The 18,443-nt window shown below is 45.6% G+C and overlaps 3 protein-coding genes across 4 annotated transcripts; 2 read left to right on the top strand and 1 right to left on the bottom strand.

The window, feature by feature from the left end:
• Nucleotides 1-49: 49 nt before the first annotated feature.
• LOC128310868 (adenylosuccinate lyase) lies at nucleotides 50-2,165 on the bottom strand. 2 transcript variants are annotated; one of them, XM_053047607.1, is made up of 3 exons: nucleotides 1,982-2,165; nucleotides 1,464-1,814; nucleotides 50-1,397 (listed from the first exon to the last, which is right to left on the bottom strand). In XM_053047607.1, exons 2-3 carry the CDS (start codon nucleotides 1,608-1,610, stop codon nucleotides 93-95), a joined length of 1,452 nt encoding a protein of 483 aa, XP_052903567.1. In that variant the 5' UTR covers nucleotides 1,611-1,814; nucleotides 1,982-2,165; the 3' UTR covers nucleotides 50-92. The 2 variants fall into 2 exon arrangements, with proteins under 2 accessions (XP_052903567.1, XP_052903568.1); XM_053047608.1 differs by lacking the exon at nucleotides 1,982-2,165 and having other exon boundaries at nucleotides 1,464-1,933.
• A 3,458-nt stretch (nucleotides 2,166-5,623) lies between these two features.
• Nucleotides 5,624-12,124, top strand: LOC128298065 (fatty-acid amide hydrolase 2-B-like). Its single transcript, XM_053033797.1, has 4 exons — nucleotides 5,624-5,797; nucleotides 10,306-10,849; nucleotides 10,924-11,492; nucleotides 11,759-12,124. The coding sequence occupies exons 1-4, from the start codon at nucleotides 5,624-5,626 to the stop codon at nucleotides 12,029-12,031; spliced, it is 1,560 nt and encodes a 519-aa protein (XP_052889757.1). The 3' UTR covers nucleotides 12,032-12,124.
• Nucleotides 12,125-14,135: 2,011 nt separating this feature from the next.
• LOC128297175 (fatty-acid amide hydrolase 2-B-like) lies at nucleotides 14,136-18,326 on the top strand. The gene is made up of 3 exons (XM_053032772.1): nucleotides 14,136-14,980; nucleotides 17,083-17,636; nucleotides 17,767-18,326. Exons 1-3 carry the CDS (start codon nucleotides 14,248-14,250, stop codon nucleotides 18,037-18,039), a joined length of 1,560 nt encoding a protein of 519 aa, XP_052888732.1. The 5' UTR covers nucleotides 14,136-14,247; the 3' UTR covers nucleotides 18,040-18,326.
• The last annotated feature ends 117 nt before the right edge of the window (nucleotides 18,327-18,443 follow it).

Genomic DNA, 18,443 nt, shown 5'->3' with positions numbered 1-18,443 from the left:
AAGACTAAGTACTTAAGTGAACACCACTATCACTTAATTAGAACACGAGAAATCTTTATTGCCACATCAATCTGTTTCTTCTCCTTCTTCAATCAGATTTTTAACTGCGTTGATTTAGTTACGACCTTGTCTCCGTATAGCGCGACGATCGGGTTAACTTCCTCCTTTACAAACTCATCCACTTGATCGGCGGCCCGACCAGTGAACGTTTTCGGATCGAGTATGCGGTCAAGCTGACCAAGAATCGGTGCAAAGTACGGATCGGCCCGGATGCGGTCCACCAAATCGTTATCCTTACCAAGCTGTTTCACTTGTGCACCAGCCTCGTGCGACAGTACGCGAATCTTTTCGTGGCAAACCTGACGATCACCGCCCGCCTTCACCATTGCCATGATAACGTTTTCCGTTGACATGAACGGTAACTCCTGTGCGATGTTACGCTCGATCACCTTTGGATACACCACAAGTCCCTGCGAAATGTTTAGCAGGGTCAGCATACAAGCATCCGCGGAAAGGAACGCTTCCGAAAGTGTTAGTCGTCGGTTGGCCGAATCATCAAGCGTACGCTCGAGCCACTGTACGGCCAGCGTGTTAGCGGCATTCGCTTGCAATGTTATCATGTGGCGCGCCAGGGCACAGCAACGCTCCGAACGCATCGGGTTGCGTTTGTACGGCATCGCCGAACTACCGATTTGGGTCTCTTCGAACGGTTCCTCCAGCTCCTTGCGCGAGGCCAGCAAGCGCAAATCAGAACACATCTTATGCACGGTAGCGCCGAGACTGGCCAAAGCAGACACTATCTCCAGATCAACCTTGCGCGAGTACGTCTGGCCCGTGACAGCATAGTACCGGTCAAAACCAGCCAGCTTTGTGACGGTTTGGTCAAGTTTACGCACTTTCGCGCTATCACCGGCAAAAAGCTGCAGAAAAGATGCCTGCGTACCAGTCGTGCCCTTAACCCCGCGGAATCGCAAGTTATCCCGACATGTGCGCAGGGCACGTTCGTCCATCAGTAAATCCTGAATCCAAAGGGAACAACGTTTGCCGACCGTAGTAAGCTGGGCCGGCTGCAGATGGGTGAATCCGAGCGTGGGTAAATCGCGGTATTGCATCGCAAATCCGGCCAGCTGCTTGATTACACCAACCAGCTTGGGTAGCAACTGGTCTAGCGCTTCCTTCAGAACGAGCAGATCCGTGTTGTCGCCGACAAAACACGAAGTTGCACCGAGATGGATGATGGGAGCGGCCAGGGGACACTGTTTGGCGAACACATGCACGTGCGCCATCACGTCGTGGCGGGTGAGGGCTTCCTCGGCTGCAGCTGCCTTGAAATCGATGTTCTCGACGTGTTTTTCCATCTCACGAATCTGCTCCTCCTTAATGTCCAAACCCAACGCCTAAATAGAAGTACCATATGTGAGACTACATTCAGGGCAATGCACCGGATACACAATTGGACGTACCTTTTGGGCTTTCGCCAGCAGAATCCATAGCTTACGCCAAGTGGAAAATTTGTGCTGGTCGCTAAACAGGTATTGCATTTCTTTGCTTGCATACCGAGTGCTTAAGGGTGAGCGGTAGCCACGGAATTCGGGATTCAGTTCAGCCATATTTCTGTTACGTATGTTTAAGAAAGCCGGAGAAAAATGGGTTGTTGGAATCAAAAGTCGCGCTTCTTCGCCCAATCGACTGGTTCATCCAATTCCTGATCGCACACTGTTGGTAACTGGACAACGTCGTCCCAGTGTTAGATCAGATAAGACTAACACGACGAAGGACTTTTGGATGCTGCTGATGTTTTGTTGTTTGGAGGCCTAGTGATAAGGGTCAAATTACGTAAAATGAACTCATGGCGTGTTGTTCATGATCATGTTCTTGCATTTGCATCTATGTCAATGTGCTATGATTTGTCTAAGAATGATGCCGTGGTGTATTTTCTTTAAAAAAATGTAGATTATGATTTTTGTAGAATGCCGATTACCTATGCTCAACGGAACTCGACCAATCCAGTAAAATATAATTCCAATTTGTGGTTCAATGGTAAATTATTGACGATGGGTACGGCTTATTTTTACTACTTGCTTCAAGAATGTCAGCACATTTTATCTAATACTAATGAACTTTTCATTTTTCCCGGCAGCGAATACGAAAAATCTCCTTTAGGAACTTTGTTTCCGAGCAACACGGATAATTGGACATCCGGTAAAATGGCACCCGGATAATCGGCGTTCAACTGTGTTGATTGTCGTATTGTCAAAGTAGGCCTAAAGCATCGATTTGAGTACTTCACCCTGTTGGACAGGGTATCGCGGCAATCAATCACCCTGTTTTCAAATGTTTAAATATTTGTTTATATGTGGTATGCTGTAGTTACCTTTAAATTTCCCGTATTATCAATAATCGTTTTATCGGTATACATTGCGATCGGTAAACAACGGTATTTTCATTTTATTAAAAAAACATCCATCTTTTGCGATAGTGATCACCCTGTGATGCAGATCGTATGCAAGCATGCTTTCTGCTTGCAAACCAACGCGTGTTCCTACCGGTATTACCGGTTGATAAATGGTTTTTGATTTGGCGCCAATATTTCCAAGTGATTTTAATAGATTGTATTATAGAAATAATAAAAAACATCCAAATACAACAACAGTACAAATTTTAAAGAAAAATGGTTGGTGCTGCATCCGAAAAGGCATAGTCTAGCCGAGTTTTGCAAGATTTTCTCAGCCAGGCGTATGTATTACTGTTTTAAAATATTTACTACACAATAGAGAATTTAGCAGCTTCACATTAAACCCTTAGAATGCGAAGTGATTCCATTATAACTGAAAACATTTAAATAAAAAAAAAACACACACATCCTTGTTTTTTATATGTTTTGCTTGCGAACCAAGGTTGACTTCATCATCCGTATTGTTAGTGCAATTTTTCGTACGTATACATCTTGAGAATGCAGCTGACCTTGAACCGTACGGCTCAGATAGGAAACGTTCAGTCAATGAACACGAGCACACCCGTAGAAATCTCCAAGTATTTTTTTGTCTCCACTAGCAACACCGAGCGTAGTAAGCTGAGATCGACGGGTCTCAACGGGTGTCCACCGTCTATCGTAATACCCATATTTGGTGGGTACGGACAAGAGAAATTTCTCCGAAGGCTCCTGCTTTGGCCATGTGCATCGGCGGTTCCAGAACAACTGGCAAGCGCGGCTGGCAATGCGCTCGAGTCAATCGTATAGGTTTGATGTGCCTAACCTTGGGTAAATATAAAGTCAAGGGTACGATCGCAAGCGACCGATCGCGCGTGGCCCGTCGTTGCGAGATAAAGCAATCGTTCACGATCGGTCATTCAGCGGGTCTTGCCGGTGGGGCTACACTGCGAAACGTTCACTTCCGTAACTTGGCGTACTGGTTTGATTCAAGCCGGTCTGTCGTCTGCAGCGAAACGAAGCAAAACGGTCAATGATCTATATAACGGGCTTTAATTTGTTTTTATCGAATCGCCGATGGCGGTTGTTACAGGGTGTACGCTTTGAAGAAAGTAATACTGTAATAATTTAATATATGTAACACTGTAAGATCGTAATAATGTAATAGTAATATTGATTTAATAATAATTATTATTATGAAGATGTAGTAATATTACTATGAAGATTAGTGGTCAAGTGTTAAGTGATTAAGTAAACAACAATAAGCAGTAATTCAATTGGTAATAATAGTTAAAGTTGCCTACAACATCGATAATAATGTAAGTCAGTCCAAACTTCAAATCACAAACATAATCAAACGATCCACCGGAGCTATTCCGAACTTAATTTGGACCATTTTCCGCCCGGAGGGTTACCCTGTGCATCCACTGGCACCAGGTAATTGAAGCGATAATAAAAAGCAAAGCAAAGAAAAGAGCAAATCGTACACAACACAGCCATTAGCTGCCACACATCCAACCGTACCGGTGGTTCATCGTGAACTTGTCCTTGGCCGCGACCTGTGAGGGTCGTTCCATTCCTTTACGGTTGGTCGGATGCTACCGTGCCGCGGCATGCTTTTCGCTTTCTTTTGCCTGGTTTACGGCAGGAGCGCGGAGAGCGACAAGACACACACTGTACAAGCGAGCAGGAGGCCATCATACATCTCATGCGCAGGTTACAATTAAGGCCGGCCAGGGTCACAGACTCCACCGTACCTTAACCATGCGCTAGTAGCCATGTGTCCCACTGCTACTGGCTGTTGCGGTTGATGCTGTTTCTACTGCCGGTTAGTGTTGCCGGCACGACAACCCCATCACAATGGATGCTGCGTAAACGGAACCTCTTCCTTGCTGCATTGTGCGTTGTTGCAGCTGGAATCGTTATTACCTGTTGGCCCTTTTGTGTTATTTCGCCTCGCTACGCTACGCAAGACTGGCAAAGGATGATGAACGATCGAGCCACATTGTATTGCTCCACCGACGCGTATGTTAACTGCGCGTGAGGTCACAAATGTCATCAAGGCCGTGATAGTACACAAATGTCATCAAGGCCTCCCTTTAAACGGTCGTAGAGATGCGTCTGAGTACTCTCTTCGCTACGGAACCGCTCGGAATGAGATGCGCGAATCTGATTCCATCTGGAGGGTTGTTTGAGTGGTAGTGTTTCGCTAGTGATCCGCACATTCAGCGACACCACCGCGATAAGCTGTCCAGACAAGAACGCCAACCGACGAGAATCCGGCATCAGCCTTCCCACCACCAAGTTGCTTACACGCATCGCACTCCATGTGCGATAGGCGGCACGAACATGAGGTGAGTTTGGTTTGGTGCGCGAATCGTCCGTCTCCACGATCGAAGCAACAACGCGCGCACCAGTCGAACGTTGACTTGCGTGCGGTTTGGATCATCTCCGCGTATGGTGGCGCATGAACGTCGTCGTGCGCAAACCGTACACCGAGACGCGAACTAAGCGAAAATCGAGCATCATCACTCTTGAAGGCATCCCCGGGACGGTGCAGTTAAGGAATAATTCGAATCGAGTGCCATTTAAACGATTTTTTTTGCAACGAAGGTAACGCAAAGTGGCGCCAGAGCACCTTCCTTAATGCAAAGAAGTCGGCCTGCAGCATCTATCGGGTGGAAGTGAAAACGAAATTTGCGCCAACGGTACTGATTAGCAGAATCCCGTACAAGGGGATCGCAAGAGCCGCTAGTAGTGACGCCATTTGCTCCTTCCAGTAATCAGCCGACGGTGGCAACCAACACCATACCGGCTAGAGATTAGTTAGACACGCGTACATGGCCGTTAGCAGTAAAGGAGGTTTCGTAGTTACGCAATTCCAGTTGCAACAGTTCTCTGTTCCGTCCAGCGGTTTCTGCCACAAACTCTTCCCGGTTGGGAAAGCTCCTGTAGCAGCTCCTGCGGTGGTTGTTACAGTCCCCGGCGCTGTGTCGCGTTCGTCCGTAATTGGTTTAATTGAAGCGTTTGCATAAAGCTTTCTACTAGCGCGTCCCGTCGTCGCGAGTTCGCCCGAGTATCAGCAATTTCTTCGAGCAGACAACTTCGAGTTCCGGACTCGATTCTCGGACGTGCTTGGACGTGTGTTTGGGTACGGTGTGTTGAAAAAATCTTAAACAAAAGCGCGATACGATGGAGATTTGGTTGGTGTGTTTGGGGCTGTTGTTACGACTGCTGAACGTGCTGCTGAAACCGATCGTCGCGTTCATCGGTGGTCCGAAACGGAACATTCCATTTCCGGAGATACGCAACGATATGCTCAACATTCCGGCAGTCGATCTAGCCGAGCGGATACGCAACAAGGAGGTAAAGAATATCTGCACAACCTTGACCTTTCCGTGACCAATACACCGGTACCGTAACTAACAACAGGCAAACCTATAACAGAAGGGAAGAACAAAAAAAAATAAGGGAAGCATCCGACAAGCGATGTACGAATTCTTCGCGAGCCTGTTGTGCGTTGTGCTGCCCATCGCGCGGTCAAGTACACCGAGACGATCTATAGTGGGTGACCTCAGCCACTTGGAGGCACCGGTACCGTTCTGATTGGTGCGCTGTTCTGATTGGCACGCAAGATGGTACCGCACCAACAAGGAAGTGGTTTGGCCGCAATTTGTAGTTTCTTGTTTATATACCTACCGTTCAGGCAATCTGTTCACTACCCTGCTACCCTGCACCAAAACAACCAGTGTAGACGAACAAATATAAAATCAACGAAATTTGAAGTATCGGCGGCGAGATGTTGAGGGTATTTGTGTTGGATTGGAACAGCGGAGTAGAGCCAACGGTTTTGTGGACACTACCGAAGCCTTATAATCGTACATTACGCATTACGTGTGCTAAGTCGAAACTTCCATATCTAAAGTAGCATTCCGCGAGCCTTCTAATTATAACAGGTACAACAACAAAAACAGCCCCATTGCTCATTAACCAAGCAGAGATAATTGTGGTTTTATGAAGTTGCAAAGCCGTTAAGAAGCAATTAAATGGTTACAGGTTTAATAGAATTTTTCTGTACTGTGTACAGCGACTTGTCAAATATTTTAAGGAGCAAAACGCAGTAGGCCTAGCTAAGAAGCTTTCGGTATTTTACTAGCTTGCAAACTTGCAAAGTTATCTTCGAGCATTATTAATTTACTCATTCGTGTTTTCCTTCTTTGTTTCATCCCTTCGCATATGTTCGCATGATGAAGGCGAGAATAAAAAAAAACCCCTGAACGATGAATGGCACATCATACCCGCGGAAACACGCAAAGCAATATGGTTGAACAGCTCATTTGACATACTTTTGCATTGAAATCGTAATTCCTTTTATAGAACAAACAGGAAAGTGTAGAAGCTCACACAGTGCCTGGCTAAACAATACGAAGACAAAAACAAACAACGCACTATCATTGTTTCACCGGGATGGAATGATTTGATGGGTTCGAACGAAGTGTGTGTGTGTTTGTGATTTTTTTTTTAAATAATACGCAATTAGCATGCCTTCTCCATAGAAAGTGAATAACCGCAGTGGCAGTAAGAGTGTGGAAAATGCGCGCGCAATGCATGAGGTAGCTACACACGCTTAAATTGAGATACAGGTGCGTCAAGCAAACAATTCGTAATCGTACGAACTGCCTTCAAGGGAAGGAGGACGATAAAAGTGCCACCGTTGGGCGGGTGGCCTGTGGCAGCGCTGTTGATATTAAAGTTCAACCGAACGGACGGTCGTAACGGTAGACATAATTAGTAGTGCAAGGCTCGATCTAAACTGAACCCGTCGTCGTCAAGCAACATTGACCTCGTCACCGTTGAACCGTGTGTGTATGTGTGTCTGAAGTAAGAGTGATAGTACTGGCTATGTGTGACCATTCATGACTGGCAAGAACGCGCTCGAACCATGGCCTACTGTCTCGTGATGTTTACTTAAAAATGGCAGCACACTTAGAACACTGTAGCACCGCCATCTGCTATTCCTTCTGCAGCACGCTAATATCTAGGTGGTTAAACCTGTTTTGCGGCCGGATTTGGTGATCTATTTGAGAAAAAAGCTAAACGATCGATTGACACGACTAGCCGGTTCTAGTGTGTCGCACGTTCTATGCGATATCTCCTAGAACGAAGTGTGATCAAAAATCGGTTAACAAAACCACTTTCAACCCAAAAGCGATTAAAATGCAAAATAAGGAATGAAAAAACAACTTATTATCATATTTAGCACAGAACAGTGCGCCTTTGTTCAGTATCGACTTTTCAAGCAAATAGTGTAGCTTAGTGATGTGCACACTAATTCAGAATGAATTAATGACTTAAACCTTTCTAGGTATTTATCATTCTTATTCCTATATCATTACTTAACTTGTTCACAAAGAATCACACGATCATTCAAAACTAATCGGTTTTGGATTAAACGGATTTAATCATGAGTTAACTATTATGCGAGTCAACTCGAGATTTAACTCTTCACGACGACTTTATACTCACGATTAAAATTATGAGTTAATTCTTATGTGAGTTTACTCAAGATTTAGCTCTTCACGGTGACCTGCAATTCATGGATTAAATCATGAATTAACTCATATTTAACTTTTGTGTGATTTAGCTCAGAATTTAATTCTTCTCGGTGAGCTTAAACTCACGCTTAAATCACGAGATAACTCTTGTGTGAGTTGAATCAGTGAGGAGTTAAATCCCGTAACTACTCATGATATAAATCGTGAGTTTAAGCTCGCCGTGAAGAATTAAATCTTAATTTAATTCTTGTGTGAGTTGAATCTGTAAAGAGTTAAATCTCGTTTCAACTCATAATTGACATCGTGAGTTGACGGTCGCCGTGAAGAGTTAAATCTTAATTATGAGTTAACTCACGAATTATGAGTTAAAGGTCGCAGCACACCCGTTCGCTTACTTGAAATTGTTGAAATTTTTACGAGTGAGTTAAGGAGATCTTTATTCTGGCTCTTTAACTCGTATTTAAATCCTTGAAAGGAATAAAAGTTTCCATCTCTCATGTATCTTTACGCTGTCTCCCTCATGAGATAAAATATGCAATAACCGTCCTTAAACTTCATATCCTTTGAATGACGCAATAGATATTCGCAGTATTCAACATATCAATCATAATAATATTGCATACCTACTGATCATCGGATCGCAACTTTTGCAGTCTGCTATGCTCCTAACTTCTAATCAATGTGCAAATGGAAACGAATCTGGTCGACCTTGCAGAAGATAGAGCCGCACGTTTGGTGTGGCTGGACGGAAACGTATACAACGGAAGTCTTGTATTTATAGACACCGGCGATAGCCCCACGCAAATCTTTACGATCCGATCCAGTTACCGGTAGCCCGTGCTGATGCTAAACGATTGTGCACACAAAGCACCAAATCTGCGCCAACTTGTCGGGCTCGGCGGAACAGGCTTTACCGGTTTGGGCGTTCGATTCCAATCGAAGCACGGCAGTTGGATTTGGGATGATCGACGGTATCGCATTGTATGTACGTGAGCATGTACAAAGCAGTAAATTAAATGGCCAAAACATGTCTCCCTCCCCGCAGTGCCTAGTTACCGTGTATGCGTGACAAAACATGCACACCCGTGCCACGTGCGTGTTCGACATTATGCGTGATAATCATAAGTGGTTTGCTAGTGAGGCATGAGGTCGCAATGGTAATAGCACACGTATCAACGTTTTTAGGTTGATCGAAGAATATTACAGGCAGTCCCCGAGATACGCGGTGTTTGGAACTGTGACAGCTGAGTTAGTATTTTTTTTTGTTTCGTTAGAACGGGCAAGCCGTATCGGCTTATTTTTATCATGTAGCCGGATAGACAGTCTTTGCTGCGGGGTTTGGTCCGGATGAGATTTTTTTTGTCCAGTTGTGTAAAGATCGGCGCCGCTACCGATACTCCACCGGAGCCCGCCACAGCTAAAAGAGGAAAATTTGGTCTAAAACACTCTGCTTTGTCATACAAAACATTTGTTTTTAATTTATTTTAACGTATTTTTGGGAAGTCGCCTAAGTTGCTCAATAAATAAAGTGCAAGCAATGAAGTTAACTATGTTGAGGTATAAACGATTTTGCATCAGGATTCGATATACGCGGAAATTGGCGGATCTTTTCCGGATTATCCGGTCCACTGAAATATATCTTTTCCGGATTATCCGGTCCACTAATAATCTTTGCAGTATTTGACCGAATGCCGACCCACAAGACTGCCTGGGTCTTCTGAAAACAATTCGCGTGCTTCAATTTATCAACAACACCGAAGGTCGTATCCAAGTAATTGGAAACGACAAAGCTAAGTTTAACTACAGCTCACAATTAATCAATTTTAGCTCAATGTGATTCAGATGGTACGCATGCTTGCTAATTTCCGCTCTCACTGTTATTTATGTTGGCAAAGCTGTGGCAAATATTTGGCCTGCTTTACTGATCTAACCTAATCTATCTTCTTCCGGCCTTCCCCTAAATTACCGGCTTTGGCCTACTGGGGAAATCGTTAGGTGGTCGATGATGCCTAATCGACGCCCATTAGTGTGCTCGATCAGGTATTGTGCGAATGCGAAAAACAAACACAAACTAAAACATGAATGCAGCACAGCGAAGGTAAGCAAAAGGAGCAGCAAAACGGCGCAATGACCAATTTTGCGCATTTCAATTAGACGGCATTGTTTACTCTCCCTTCTCACGTGCGGCGATCTTCGAGTTTTATGAGGCTCCTGTGTCTTTGTACCTTTTTTTTTCAACCTTTTTCGATGTAAGTGATAGGTGGCAATTTGTGTAATATTTATCGTTACTTTGCTTCTCTGCCTTCTCCCTAACCCCAGCTTCGATCGGAGGATGTTGTGCGGGCCTACATCGATCGCATCCGCGAGGTAAATCCACTGATCAATGCCGTGGTGGAGGAACGATTCGGTACCGCGATCGAGGAAGCACGCAAAGCCGATGTGCTGATCAGCGAAACGCAACCGCTTTGGCTGATTAAAAACTATCCACTGCTCGGCGTGCCCTTCACCGTGAAGGAATCCTGCTCACTGCGCGGTGCCCCCATCACCGGCGGCTCGTTAGCCAGGAAGGGTGTGCGGGCGATCGTAGACGGGGAGGCGGTGGCACATCTCAAAGCGGCCGGTTGCATCCCCCTGCTCGTGTCCAACACTCCCGAGTACTGTTTGAACTGGGAGTCGTACAACCATCTGACGGGGCGCACACTTAACCCGTACGACAGCCGACGAACGGCGGGCGGTTCCTCCGGCGGGGAGGGAGCACTGATCGGAGCGGGAGCTTCACTGTTCGGCGTTGGAAGCGATGTTGCCGGTTCTATCCGCGTCCCAGCCCACTTTAATGGTATCTTCGGCCATAAACCAACCGCAGGTAAGAAAGAACGAACTGGCAAGGAAAGTTTAACAGTGCGATGTTTAGAGCAACATCTGGTTGTCTACTTTCAGGCGCCATCTCCATCGACGGCCACTTCCCAATGTCCACCGACGAAAAGTTCGCCCGACTGTTGACGGTTGGACCGATGGCACGGTACGCAAAGGACCTGCCAACGCTGGTGCACATCATGGCCGGCCCGAATGCGGCCCGACTGCGGCTTGACGAGTCTGTGCACACGAAGGACATACGCATTCTGTACGCCGAGGACATGGGCTTCAATCCGGGCCATGTGCCGGTGGACGACGATATCAAGATGGCGCTGTATCGGGCTGTCCAGTACTTCAAGGGCCACGGGCTGACGACGGAGCGGGCCGAGTTTGACCATATGGCCGAGGGTATGGAGCTTGCGTTTAGTGTGCTGCAGTCGCTGGAGGATGTGCCAAGCATCTTTCACAATCCGGACAATCCGAAAGCTACCCCCAGCTTGCTGATCGAGCTGGCCCGGTGTGCTATTGGTCAGTCGCAGTACACCCTCGCCGGTATCATGTTCTATGTGATATTCGGACTGAAGAACTTTTTCTCCGCCGAGGGGCTTGAGAATTACCTAGAGCTGGCGGCAAAACTCCGCAGGCAAATGATCGTAAGTACGACAGTTTCTTCTCCGTGTTTAATGCTTAAAATGCACTATAAACAACCTTATCAAGATTAGTACAAATCAAGATCCTTGCACATTGGACTTAAGTGCTATCGAGAGTAGCAAGGGATGTAATTCGCAATAGGTTGAAAGATAGAATTTCACTTTGTCATAAGACTACATCGAGATGAGAAATACTTGGAGTCTTAAATCGATAGAAAACATGTGCAAGAATACACAAACTTAATTACTTCAATCTCTTTTTCTTGCAGGAAACACTAGGAACCGATGGTGTGTTCTTCTTTCCCACCTATCCAACTTCAGCAATACGCCACTACGAATCGTTCGGTCATATTATGGGTGTTGGGTACACCATGCTGTTCAACTCACTTGGACTACCGGCCACACACGTACCGCTAGGGTTGGACCGAAATGGACTTCCGATCGGCATACAGGTTGTGGCCGCACCGTACCAAGACCGGTTAGGACTTTGCATTGCCCGCGAACTGGAAGCTGCTTTTGGTGGCTGGCAGGCACCAAGATGAAGCGCGTCGTCAAGTTCCTTAGCTCAAGCCTTGCTATAGAGAGCGCGTTCTGCTGATGGATGGAAGCGTTGGAGGGGACAAATTGGTTTTAGGAGCGGCACACTATGGAATAAGTAAATAAAAATACCCGTTGTGTGGGTTGTGATTTTTTATTCGTTTATATTCATTATTTGTTTGTTGTGTTTTCAATTGTTTCTAAGTAAAGGGTGATTTCTGTTCCTGTTCAAGACATTACGCGTGCTGATTGCATACTTTAAGGCGTAGTAATAATTGGCAGAGTGTTGTTATCTCAGTATGCGCGGTTTGATAATTTGACAGCTGAGTTATCACAGCATCTGAGCTAAAAGGCGAAAAATTGGTCCAAAAAATCCTTCCTTCGTCATATAAAACGTTTGTTTTTATTTGATACTAATGTATTCTCTCAAAAAGACGCCTGATTTGCTGAATAAATTAAGTTCAGAGCAGGAAACCGACTCTGTGGCTTTGAAGAATAAACGAAATTCGGATTGAAGGGTTCGACTTAGGCGGAAATACGCGAGATACGCGAGATGTCTGTATGTGAAGCGAATGACACACTTAAATTATCTTGCTCGGTTGCAAATTTTATAATTATACATCTGTGGTAAATTTCATCGTTTTTATTCCACGTATGGAGTAGCTCAGTTGGAGCGGGTTGGTGGTGTATTGGTAGCGATACCGGTCTTCACACGAACGGTCCGGTCCAAAATCCCAATCCGGGATCAATCCTCCGTACGCAGGACTGTCGGATGCAAAAAAGTCAAAGAAATGGTACGTTTCTAGACCTCCTGAGGTTGTGCCGATGAAGAAACCAGATAGAGATGATCCTCTCGACGATCCGGTCGATTATCCGGGGCCTGATATCCGGCGGGCGGGATTATTCGTGAGGTAAAAAAAAAATGACAGCTAGTAGAACTGTTTTGACTTTTATTTATGATCGTTTAACCGGTTGGTTGGACAGGAATTTGAGGGTTTTATGTAAAGAGTTTGTCAAGTTAAACACCATGGAAAATAAACAATAATTTGTAATACTAAACATATATATTAATGCTTTTAGCATTGAACTGTTTTCTTCATTTTCCCTTTTTGTTCTACTGTACAACTAAATGCACTATCTAATGGTACCAAATGCAACAAGGCAAGTTTCCTCGTAAGAAGATCTCAGTATACAGGGAGTGGTGATTAATGTCAAGGAAAAATAGCAATGGTAGGTCAAGATCGATCTTGTGTTCAAAATGTATTGCATAACGCAAGGCGCCAACGCATAACAATTGAAATGAAATATGGAAAGAATAATAACAACCGTATAACAGTATAACAGTATAAATCAGGATAAACTTGCAGCAGCTAGATCTGGAGATATTTGTTTCACATATCCCCATATGATCGACGGATCAATTCTTGTAAAACCTCCGTGAACACCTACAGAAAAGACTGCTCATTCATATTCTGGAGAGTTTTGTATTTATTGCACCCAGCCCTCACTAGTGAAATGTAGTTGATCAAACTTCTGCTAGCGATTACGACTTATCACCCTCGGCTTACCCATGAACCCCTCGCCCGGTGCTTATTGGTGCCCACTGATAAGTTCCCGAATGTGGAAAGAAAGTGACTGGACGCTGAGCTGCCGACTTTATGCGTCTGTGACCGTGTGGTTGATAGATAAGGTACCAAAACCCCAGCGAATGGATCGCATCGGTCGTGGGTTGGTGTGTTTTCAGTTCATTGGAGCCCTTCGCTCACTGCACTGAGGAGGTAAACAACGGTCGCACCGGGCAAACCGGGCCGTTCCAGAAAGGAAGTGAATCGGGTGTCGTTTTTTTGACCTTTTGCAAGCGAGTAACGAATCATTAGAATTGCAACGTTTCATACGTTTGTTCGTTTCGTGTCATTCGCGTCATTACTGGTTTGTGCAGTGCGGTTTGCGATCGTGATCTAAGTAAATCGCGGGTGTAAGTTACTATTCCGCTAGATAGCAATCCCCGTTACAAGATATCAAGTTTATCGGTTTCAGCCCAAAGGAAGATAAGTGGCTTTGTGTGTCTGTGTGTGTTTGAGTAAGTTTGAGCAAGTGCAATTCTGTTATTCCATCGCGACAGTTACGCGGCTGCTGCAAACCTCACGTTAGCCGTACGGTCGGTCGTGCCAGTATAACAATCATCATCAAACGCAACTCCGCACACCTGCCGGTAGTCGCTATGGAGCTGTTCCTGAAGCTAGTTGCGCTGATACTCCGCCTGTTCAATGCAGTACTCGAACCGATCCTGACGTGGTTCGGTGGTCCTCCCCGGACGGAACCATTTCCGGTGATTCAAAACGAGGTGTTGCGTGTGCCGGCCTCCGACCTAGCGGAAAGAATACGCCAGCGCCAAATTCGCTCGGTGGACGTTGTACGAGCGTATGTGTTACGAATTCGCGAAGTGAACCCCCTAATCAATGCGGTCGTGGAAGAGCGCTTTGAGGCTGCGCTCGGCGAGGCAGCGGAAGCGGATGAGCGTGTGGCAGCATGTGGGGGAGACGAAAAAGCACTGCAGGAATTGGCCACAACCAACCCATTGCTCGGTGTACCGATCACGGTGAAGGAGAGCTGCTCGGTCAAAGGTCTCGCCCTCACCGGTGGCGTTGTGCGACGGCAAAACTTGACGGCCGAAGCGGATGGTGAGGCGGTTGGATACATGCGTAAAGCGGGAGCCATTCCACTGCTTGTGTCCAACACGCCCGAATACTGTATGGCGTTCGAGTCGTACAACAATGTTACCGGTAGGACATTGAATCCGTACGATCCGCGCCGTACCTCGGCCGGATCGTCTGGTGGCGAAAGTGCGTTAATCGGCGCTGGTGCCTCTGTCTGCGGCATCGGCAGTGATCTTGGCGGCTCGATTCGTATTCCAGCACTGTTCTGTGGCATCTTTGGACACAAACCATCAGCAGGTGAGTTCCGATTCGATGATGCACGAAAAAAAGAGATTATCTTGCGCGGGTCATTTGAAATTGATAAGACATTGGGTGGTGAACATAGATTACTCACTGTTTTGACTCACCAATCATCAGGCGAATGTGTTATCGTACAAAACTAGGTGCGATCAAAGCGAATGTTTTTTTACGAACCCAATGCTCTGATCGTGTGAACCCGGATACACCTTGGCGATACACTTTGTACAACCCCCAGCGCACCCAATGTTCGTTACTATGCAATCAGACTCGGCGTTTGTCACGAAGAGCTTGTACTCATTAAACTCATCAGAATACAGAACGGCGGCGATTTGAAATCCGAGAACCGGGTCACAATCGCCAAACGAATCGAGTACGGGCGTAATTTAATTGAAGAATTCAAGTGTATAAATCGCCTAGACCAACGACTATGCTAATGAAAGGCTTATTTATTACGTTTGCTGTTGCGCTCGACGTTTCCAAGCGCTAGAGAAAAGTGCGGAAATAAAGCTACGTTGTGCTCGATAAATACGTGCCAGTGACGGTGAGATGTTATCCATTAATAATTGCCCGTGTGGTAAGCAGCGCCACTAGGTAACTTGACGCGTTTATCTAAAATGTGATGCAATGTGAGGAAATGAACAGAAATCATGATTCACACCGTTTTTAATTTAATTGACGCGCAAACGTTTAGCGTATGTACTGCAGGTGGGAAATTTAATCCTTTCAAGAAATTACATCCGAGTTGAAGAGTCTTAATGAAGATCTCGTTAACTCACTCTTAAAGAATTCAACAACTTGAAGTAAGCGAACGGGGTGCTGGGACCCTTCACTAATGATTTCATTCGGGAGTTAACTCAAGATTTAATTCTTCACAGCTATCTTCAAGTCACGATTTATAATATGAGTAGGTCCGGGATTTAACACTTCATTGATTCAACTCACAAAAGAGACATCTCATGATAACTCATGAAGCGTGAGTTTAAGCTCACCGAGAAGAATTAAATTCTGAGCTAACTCACACAAGAATTAACTCATGATTTAATCCGTGAGTGACAAACCGCCGTGGAGAGTTAAATCATAAATGATTTGAGTGCTTTAATTCTCTGCCAACGAGTTAAATCGCAAAAGAGTTATGAATACTCTTCTTGGAGATTAGAATAGACCAAGTCCCTAGAAAGATTTAAATCATTCCTTCATTCTGAATCATTGTGCATATCACTAGTATGTTTCGTTATCTGTAGCTCTACGTTCGATAACAGATAACGACGATACTTAAAACATGGTATAACACATCACGTCGGTGACTCATGTGGCGCACTGGACGTTTCAACACTATGATTATTCACGATTAATATTTACCTCAAAAGAAAGCCATCAAAAAATGGCCGAGGCAAATAGACATAGCGTTTGTGCATGCATGATGGCGTGCGGCTGCGGCAGTGACAGTGCCGGCCAACTGCAAGGTGGGCAAAACAAGGCTGGACGAACGCTACCGACTTTCGTCCTCTGGCGTGTAACTCCTGTGACGGTACTATTTACAGCGTACTGCAATGGAAGTGGGTTAGTCGTAAGAAATAGTGATTGATGTAGACTTATAATATGGTTTTGAACGTTTGAAAGCTCTTACTGTTTCCGTTTTTAATATGCAAAGACCATCACGAGCAGCAGCTTGTTAACCTGTTACGTGCTTGGTGGGTTGTATTGCCTGGAGGGCCAATTGATGCAGGTCAGCTTTACCTTGCGTCGTGTAGATCGGCCCTCATCTAAATAAGACTTATGTTGAGCTGTGAAAATGTAACAAGTTAAAGAAGAGAATGTCATTATGTTCTCTAGCTCTTGCCGGATGTACATCATCACTGCATCATGCATCATCATCGTATACCACATCAGTAATCTCTCTCTTTTTTGGCGCAATGATCTACTAGGCAATGGCTTACCATTTCTGGCTTACTAGACTTAAATTACCACGTAGTCGGATGCTCAGTGCTAGTTACCGGTGATTGATTTAGATGAGATTTTGGTCCGGTCCGTTCGTGTGAAGACATCAGCAATCGGAAATGAATAACGTACCATCTTTATCCTTTATCTCTCACCTGCAGGAATTGTATCAATCAAAGGACACATGCCCGTCTGTGCCGACGCTCACTTCGACCAGTACCTTTCACTCGGACCAATGTGTCGCTACGCAAAGGATCTTCCATTGCTGCTCGGGATTATGAGCGGTCCGAATGCGGCCAAACTACGACTGACCGAATCGATCAACGTGGACAAGCTGAAGATATACTATCCGCAAAAGCTGGATTTTACCATCAATGCCGTGCCGATTGCACCGGAAATCCGGGAATCGTTGCGCAGTGCGCTGAAATACTTCCAGAATAAGGGCACCTACACGGAACCGCTCAATTTCCGCTATTTCTGCGACAGCATGCAAATAGCCTCGACCGCATTGCAAACGCTCAAGGATGTACCGAACGTGTTTGCGGCTCAGCATCCGAATTTGCTCTGGGAGTTGGCGAAGGTGGTGTTTCGCCAGTCAGAGCACACATTCGCTACGATCTTCATGTATCTGCTTTCTGCCTCTAAAGCCACCGTTAACGAGAAAAACCGCGACCGATATCTGCAAATGGGGGCTGAGCTGAAGCAGGAGTTCACGGTGAGTGGCCGTGGTGTTAAGTGATCCAGAATGGGGTTAACTAATTATTTTTTTCTTTCCATCTCTCTTTCTCTCTCTCTCTCTCACACACACTCTCTCTCTCTCTTTCTCTTGCTTGTATCACGCATAGAACAAACTTGGTACTGACGGTGTATTTCTGATGCCATCCTTCCCGAAGCCGGCCTTGCGCCATTACGAATCCTTCGGCCATGTCACGGGTTTCATGTACACGATGATTATGAATGCGCTCGGATTCCCGGCAACGCAGGTACCCCTCGGGTTTAACCGCGATGGGCTGCCCGTCGGTATACAGGTGGTGGCTGGACCAAACCAGGATCGATTATGCCTGGCGGTAGCTCAAGAGCTAGAAAAGGCTTTCGGTGGCTGGCAGTCACCCAAATAGCACCCATCGCACACTACTAGCAGGCTGTGCATCGACGAAGGTGTAGGTGTTTAGTATGGCGGTCGAGGTCTGTACGTGTATATTGTGACTGTAGGAGCACCAGGAAGCAAATCCAACGGACAATGACACCCGATACCGTGTTCCTGCTTTCGACCGGAACATTCCAACCTTTTTTTGTGGCCGTTGATGACGTACATGCATAACAGACGTGTGGTTGGGTTTCTGTTGTACCAAAGTTATGACCGGAATGTGTGGTTGTTGTTGGTCAAATAAACTTTTTACTTATTACAAAACAAAACAATAAGAATGGGCCTGTTTTATTTAACTTGTAATCACATTTCTGACTGCATACACGTTGTGATCTGGTCAATGCTGATGTTATGATTAATTTGTGCAGTCAACAC

This window comes from Anopheles moucheti, chromosome 2, assembly GCF_943734755.1.
Source record: "Anopheles moucheti chromosome 2, idAnoMoucSN_F20_07, whole genome shotgun sequence".
In the NCBI taxonomy this organism is placed as follows: domain Eukaryota; kingdom Metazoa; phylum Arthropoda; class Insecta; order Diptera; family Culicidae; genus Anopheles; species Anopheles moucheti.
This window is presented reverse-complemented; position numbering and strand designations above follow the sequence as displayed.

Bases quoted from the DNA above. Each gene is read 5' to 3' on its own strand.
- LOC128310868 (XM_053047607.1), bottom strand. From the start codon at position 1,610: ATGGCTGAACTGAATCCCGAATTCCGTGGCTACCGCTCACCCTTAAGC. The intron at 1,398-1,463 runs GTACGTCCAATT...ACTTCTATTTAG, and splicing joins TGCTGGCGAAAGCCCAAAAG to GCGTTGGGTTTGGACATTAA.
- LOC128298065 (XM_053033797.1), top strand. From the start codon at position 5,624: ATGGAGATTTGGTTGGTGTGTTTGGGGCTGTTGTTACGACTGCTGAAC. The intron at 5,798-10,305 runs GTAAAGAATATC...CCCTAACCCCAG, and splicing joins AGCGGATACGCAACAAGGAG to CTTCGATCGGAGGATGTTGT. The intron at 10,850-10,923 runs GTAAGAAAGAAC...GTCTACTTTCAG, and splicing joins CGGCCATAAACCAACCGCAG to GCGCCATCTCCATCGACGGC.
- LOC128297175 (XM_053032772.1), top strand. From the start codon at position 14,248: ATGGAGCTGTTCCTGAAGCTAGTTGCGCTGATACTCCGCCTGTTCAAT. The intron at 14,981-17,082 runs GTGAGTTCCGAT...TCTCACCTGCAG, and splicing joins TGGACACAAACCATCAGCAG to GAATTGTATCAATCAAAGGA. The intron at 17,637-17,766 runs GTGAGTGGCCGT...TATCACGCATAG, and splicing joins AGCTGAAGCAGGAGTTCACG to AACAAACTTGGTACTGACGG.